Here is a 6,846-nt window from a genome sequence, read left to right as displayed (position 1 = left end):
TTGTTTGCAAACTTCTTCACAGGGTGACTCCCATTTTATCAGCCCTAGTTCTTAAACCCACCAGGAGATCCATGGAATGAGGCCCACACCCTGCCCCGTTACACGGAACGATCGTTTTAACCCTGACCTCACTGGGAGCAAGATGAAGCCCTCCAAGTCCTGGGTATGCGCCTGGTGTCCTGAGATACGGCCAGAAAAGTCGGGTTCCTGGGCCAGGCGGTGGGGAAGGAATAATCTCGAAGCAGTAAGCTAAAAAGAGGAAGGGTCCTTGCTTGTTTTCTTTGCGGATCTAAAGAGGGGGATTTGTGGGGGATGCATCAAACGGATTTTTTTTCAGGTGAACTCCGTGGAGAGGAAGGAAATAATAGAAGATGTAAAAGGCCCGTGGCTCTGATCCTGGCATCTTTACCCGAGGAAAATCCCACTGGAGAAAATCCAAGTTGGGGTTTGTGAGTCAGGCAGCGCCAGGGTCTGTAGTGCGCGCTTCACACCACGCTACCCGCCCCCCCGTGCACACAACTGCGCGTGCAGTGGGGTGTTAGACAACATGCCAGCTGGAGCCAGGCTGGGCTGCCCGGGCTGCCTATGGGAAAGCCGGATCACGCTTAACTCCAGCATCATTGTCACCGGGTTGGACTAGCCACTCACAAGACCAGGAAAAGAGCTACCGCCGCGAAAAGCCAATCGCTCTGCCCCGGCCACCCAGCCTTTGTCTAGCCAGCCCCGGGTCATCAGCGAGACCTGAAACCTACCTAGGCAGCCTGAGAGCGTAATCAACGCGGCGCGCAGGTAGATTTAAACCTAAGAGGCAAGCCCAAGGGGTTTGAAACCTTTCGGCTGGGCTGTCTCCTAGCCACGCGCAGGTAAATACCCAGGTGTCAGAGTCAGTCAGTCATTAATAATAATTGTTGTTGTTGTTGTTATTCTTATTGCTTGATAGAAAGGGGAAATAAGGACCACTCCATATTTTAGCTTTATTCAAAAAATGTCCTATAATGTAAAACTATATCTAGTGGTTGTGTGTCTATGTGTACATGAGAGAAAGGGTGGGGGGGAAATGTGCAAACGGCATGACTGTCCCCTCTTATAAACCCACTCAATCTGTAAGTATATGTAAAGGCTGATTTCCGGTGTACAGATGTCTGTGAGAGAGAGAAGGCACAACCGAAAGTGGTTCAGGGAGCCAGGGCTCTGTCTTAGCAACCACGTTTAAAGTTCTCTCTTTGTCTCTTTCCTGTAATTAGACCACTCAGCTGGGGGTGCCAGAGGTATATCAAATCGGATCTTGCCACTTTGGAAAATAATGCGGAGGGAAGGAGAGGAGGAAAGTCTCCAATGGGTTCAAATATGTTGAAATCACGAAGTAAAGCAAAACAACTCAACCTCCCAGCACAGGAAAGAAGCCCAGAGGTTTAGAATCAATGTAATTCCCCCCACCCCGATCGCTTCGCAGTATTTGCTATGATGAATAACCCAATATAGGCCTTTAAAAATAGGTCACTGCATAAAGAGACTCCCAGAGAGCAATAAAAAAAAAAACCTGGGAGGGGGCCGCTTTAAGAGAAGCCATTTGCCTCTTTTGTGTTTGTTTGCCGTGTGCGTCAAGGTGAAGAGAACAAGCCAGGACAAGATCCTGTGTCTGGCCTGCTGCTGCAGGACCATCGCTTTCAGGGGAGTTACTTCGGATTTACACCAGAGGTGACTCACGTCCCCGGTACAGATGTGGGGTGGGGGGGTAAAGAAGCAAACCAGCCAGTGACTCAAGCCAATGCCACTTCCCTGGCTTTTCGTGGGACCAGAACAGGAGCCGATCACTATTTGCTATTGGGATCAAACTCCATTTTCACAAAAGCAGCATACATTACAGGGTGTTTATATTCGGGGAGGGGGGCAGTGCTGAGATGTATTGAATTTTAGCTTCATGGACATGAAGTTTTAGGGACAGATCATAATTTATTCTTTTTAAAAGGGGGGCATTAGCAACTGGAATTATATATTCCCTCCAGCCGGTGTCTTCGGACTTCGGATCGAAAAATAAACTATTTTTTTAAAAAATCCACTTGAAACCGTTTAAGAATGGCTTTCATGGCATCTAAATATATTAAAAATTCCAGCCGGACAATGCAAAATTAAATAGCAAATTGCCGGTAAATATAATGGATTAATCCTGCAAAAGGAGCCCCTCTTCTGTACCAATTAGCTAACTATACCGAGAAACACTCCTATTTCAACAGGACCGCTGCGCCTATGTTTACAAACAAAGGGCCTTGAAAAGGTTTAATTAAAATTCACCAACACCTCCTCCCACTTTTCTCTTCCTAACCGGTGATTAGTCAGATCGATTATTTGTTTTCAAAATTTAAAAGGCTGAGGGATTTGGGGGGGGGGGCATTTCTATGTTACAGGAAGATTGATTTGGTCTTGTGCAGAAAGAAAAATGAATTATTAATTATTATTAATAAAAATAGTAACGGCATTTGTAACGTGTTGATTTGCTTTATCACGCGAAGAAATAAAATAATAAGAATAAAAACCCTAGGCAATCAAAAGTGATTTCTCTTCCTCCACTGATTTATAAGCCAGGGGAAAAAAACGGATTGAAACCTACTATATCCAGTTGGCTTCCTGCTGACCTTTTTGGCAACTAACTAGTCCCCTTCACTCAGGGAGCCCTTAAGAAGAGACAAATATACATAAATATGTGCCCACGTCCTGGTCTTGGGACCCAGCACTAAGAAACAACAATAATTCAGTTAGGCTTTTGAGTAAAGCAAAAGGAAAAAGAAAAAAAGGGGGGGGGGACACCGTGTCGGGAGCATCTGGAGTTTTTAAGGGAGATGAAATATGTCCCTGACGCTGTTTGGTGGCCCTTTGCTCTTGAATTATAGCAGAAAAGGATTTAGCTAGCGCTAAGGGGGAGCTGTGCATTCCTCTCTCTAGCTCCCCTGTCCTCTAGGTATTACAAGAAATGATATATACCCCTCAAGCTTCTCCACCACAGTAGGGCACCCACACCTCATCGGGCAGTCACTTCGAGAATCCGAGAAGAAAACTGACCCAATTAAGCCATAACAATATTGGAGGTGAGCCGTCGGTATAGGAACCTATGGAATAGTATTGTGAACATTATAAACTACTCGAGAGAGCAGGAGTTCGCCATATTGTTATTAGGAGGGACAAAATACACACACACATAAATACGTAAAAAACCGGTCAATATTTCCAATCAGGTCTTATTTTTTCTTTACATACGGCCCCCACCCCAACTCCACAAGCTTGTAGCAGCCAAGCAAAAGGCTTCTTCCCCGTCTCTGCAGCATAAATAAAGACATGCGGGATGTTTCACCAAATTGCTCCAAACTGCACACACACAATGGTTTATGAAATATGGAACAAAATACGCAGAAAGGTTTTAGATGAATTTTCTACCTTACCTGGCAACAGGATCTCCCCTTCTTTCCCTGATTACAAACAACATGGATCTGGGTTTGTTTTTAAAACTAATAATCATCAAAAGTAAAGAAAAAAAGAAAAGAGACGGAATCTGGGGTGGGTGGGGGGCATACTGGTGAGTTTGGGGGTTAGGGTAGTAGTCTTTTTTCACCATACTGTATTATCCTGATGCAATAAAGCCTGGGTGTAATGTAATTTAAAAATATATATGTCCAAACAAATAGTGGGGCCAGAATATGACAAGTGCATTCAGCATTATAATTCAACTGGGCTCCACCTCCAAACCGCCTCCTAATTAATGGGGCTCCCAACTTGCAAACGCCTGCATTGGACAGAGAGAGAGAGCGCGCGAGCGAGCGAGCAAGAGGGAGCGGGCGAAAAGTGTCATTGGAGATAATTGATTACCTCCCAATCAACAATAACTTGTTAGCAATAGTCAATTACCCCGGCTCGCTCCCCCTCGGCCTCGGATTAGGGGCCGCTGGCTCGCTCCCCCCTCTCCAAAGGCTCTTTGCTTGGGGGGGAGGGAAGGAAAAGTGGAGCGATTTGGGGTGTATCTTAAAATAGCGGCTGGGAAGAGGAAATCTGGGACAGGCGTGCAGCAGTGTCACCTCTCTCCGTGTCAGGACTGCAGGGATCCCTTCCCAGCCACGCCAATTCCTGTCCCTCCTCCTCACCTTGCGGGCTGAGGCGGCTCCGGGAAGAAGACCTGTTTCTCCTCCGCTGGAGTTGGTGGTGGTGGTTTGAACTTTCTTGCCTTCCCCCTCCCCCACCCCCCCTTTCCCTTCCACTTCTGCCGCCGCTGCTCGCCTGCGATTTTTGTTTCCTTCGCTGGTGGGTGCAAATACAGATCGCTGCGGCGGCTCCGCGCCAGACCCCAAAACAAAAGGCAAGGGGCGGGCGGGGTGGGGGGGAGAGAGAGAGAGAGAAACAATTTCCAGCCCAAGTCAAGCATGACTTCCAAAGAAGAAGCCAAGGCTTCCTCGGTGGAGGAGAGAAGAAGGAGCCCCCTGGATCAGCTACCCCCTCCCGCCAATTCCAACAAGCCTTTGACCCCCTTCAGCATAGAGGACATTCTGAACAAGCCGGCCGTCAGGCGAAGTTACACCATCTGCGGGACAGCGCACCTCCTCTCCAGCACCGACAAGCACCCGCCAGCCGGCCTGCCCCTCTCCAGCCGGGCGCTCCTCTCCCAAACCTCCCCGCTCTGTGCCCTGGAGGAACTGGCCAGCAAAACCTTCAAAGGGCTGGAAGTCAGCGTCCTGCAGGCAGCTGAAGGTAAGATCCGTGGTTGCTGTTGTGGCTGTTTTTTAACACACTCTTCCTCCCCACCCCCACCCCCTCCTCTTCCTTGCGTTTGTGGAGAGCATCAGTGGAGAACTTCACCTGAGATGGAAACCAACCTGGAGGTTCTCTGCTTAGCGGGAAACCAGAGCGATTTGCGGAAGATCGCTGGCGAAACCAGCTGGCTGGCCCTTAAGACCTCACCTTTTGAGTTTATTTTTTATAGAGAGTGTTTCCCTCCCTCCCCTACCATCTCCTTCCAGAAATGGGTCTAAAGTTGCCTTCTAGGGAAAATCTGGGCAACACAAATCACTTGCTAGTCCTTTGTTGTATTATCTCCTCCCCCCCCCCAAATGATACACTATTTATTGTTGTTACAGATGGGGGGACAGGGGGAAATTGGGCCTAATTCCTTCTCTCTCATTTGAGGGGGAATGTTGTTAACGCTCCTGCGTTGAATTAGCCCTCGGAGAGCTCAGAGTTTGGGATATGTTCCCAACACACCCAAGGAAAGGTGGTCAGAGGTGAAAATCCAAATGACTTGTCCGTTGCTTCCCAAAATATGTGTCGTCCCCCCCCAACTTTAATTGAGTTTGGATTCACCTTTGATTTCCTTAACGCTACTGATCTATTTATTGTTGTCCGCTTCCAACTTATTGGAAGGAGAGGGCAGGGGGTTCTCTGTGTGTGACTGAACAGCAAAATATTCTAACTATTTGCAGGAAGGGATGGGATGACTATTTTTGGCCAGAGACAAACTCCCAAGAAAAGGAGGAAGTCTAGAACCGCCTTTACAAACCACCAGATCTACGAACTGGAAAAGAGGTTTTTGTATCAGAAATATCTCTCCCCAGCCGACCGAGACCAAATCGCCCAGCAGCTGGGGCTGACCAACGCCCAGGTGATCACCTGGTTTCAGAACCGCCGAGCCAAACTCAAAAGAGACCTGGAGGAGATGAAAGCAGATGTGGAATCTGCCAAGAAACTGGGGCCCAACGCCCAGGTGGATATTGTTAGCATTTCAGAGCTGGAGCCGAATTCGGAAGGGAGGGGGAAATCGCGTTCTCTTTCTCCAACTCTACCCAAACATGGACTGGAGACCGCCAGCCACCTTCAACTGCCTCCTGAATCCCCTCTCACAGACCAACCCAACAGCAGTAAGGACTGCTCAGAGGATGAAGAAGATGTGGAAATTGACGTTGATGACTGAATTGTTGTGGTGGTGATGGTGGTGGTGGGTATATTCCCCCCCCTCCATACACACACACACACCTTTTTTTTTTCTTTTCTTCTTCTTCTTCTCCAAAACGAAAACAAACCCAGAAATTGACAGCCACACATCCCCACCCTCAAGGGGTGGACCTGTGAAATCCTGAGCAAAGCCTGAACAGTATTCTAGAACGATGAACTCTGGTGATAGACACAGCGTTGTTGGCAACTAAATAAAGCAGTTCCTTTTCAATAAAAGCAATAAGCAATAGGAAAAAAATAATCATTTAAAATAGAGTCAATATCCCATGCCTGTCACATCAGGTAGTTTTCATCTTTGGAATGGTGCAATTATGGATGGCTTCTGTATAAATATTTAAACATATATAATGGATTTTCTTTCTTTTTTGGAGGGTATGATTTAAAAAAATAACTATATCAATTGGTTTTGTTTATAAAGGAAAGCATCACCTTGCAATATATACACCACTTCAAACAGATGTTTTGTTGGGCAGTTATTTTAAACGACTTCCAAAAATGAACCAGTTTATAGGAGATTTAAGTTAGGCTAAAATTAGCAATTTTCTTTCTTTCCTTGCATGTTTCAAATGTGCACGAAATAATTATTTTTTCTTTTTTACAAAAAAAATTCTTTTAAAATGTTGGGAAATAGGGGGTGGGTTATACTGCAAGTTTAAAATATGTACCACACCACCACCCCCCGCGCGCCCTCAGAGCATAGATATTTGTATCAATGCAATTTCTGCCTCATTTTACCGATTAAAAGCTATTTTTACCATTTTCTGCTATTGTTGTGCTTTTATTAAAAAGCTACCTTTCGTATTTTTGATATGAAGGTAGTTACAAAAAAAATTCTAGAATTATTTTTTACTCTTTTTA

The 6,846-nt window shown here is 46.2% G+C and overlaps 1 protein-coding gene across 1 annotated transcript; it reads left to right on the top strand.

The window, feature by feature from the left end:
• The first annotated feature begins 4,406 nt into the window (after positions 1-4,406).
• On the top strand, positions 4,407-6,595 carry LBX1 (ladybird homeobox 1). The gene is made up of 2 exons (XM_034776630.1): positions 4,407-4,731; positions 5,460-6,595. Exons 1-2 carry the CDS (start codon positions 4,407-4,409, stop codon positions 5,945-5,947), a joined length of 813 nt encoding a protein of 270 aa, XP_034632521.1. The 3' UTR covers positions 5,948-6,595.
• The last annotated feature ends 251 nt before the right edge of the window (positions 6,596-6,846 follow it).

This window comes from Trachemys scripta, chromosome 7, assembly GCF_013100865.1.
Source record: "Trachemys scripta elegans isolate TJP31775 chromosome 7, CAS_Tse_1.0, whole genome shotgun sequence".
Lineage (NCBI taxonomy): Eukaryota > Metazoa > Chordata > Testudines > Emydidae > Trachemys > Trachemys scripta.
This window is presented reverse-complemented; position numbering and strand designations above follow the sequence as displayed.

Bases quoted from the DNA above. Each gene is read 5' to 3' on its own strand.
- LBX1 (XM_034776630.1), top strand. From the start codon at position 4,407: ATGACTTCCAAAGAAGAAGCCAAGGCTTCCTCGGTGGAGGAGAGAAGA. The intron at 4,732-5,459 runs GTAAGATCCGTG...AACTATTTGCAG, and splicing joins CGTCCTGCAGGCAGCTGAAG to GAAGGGATGGGATGACTATT.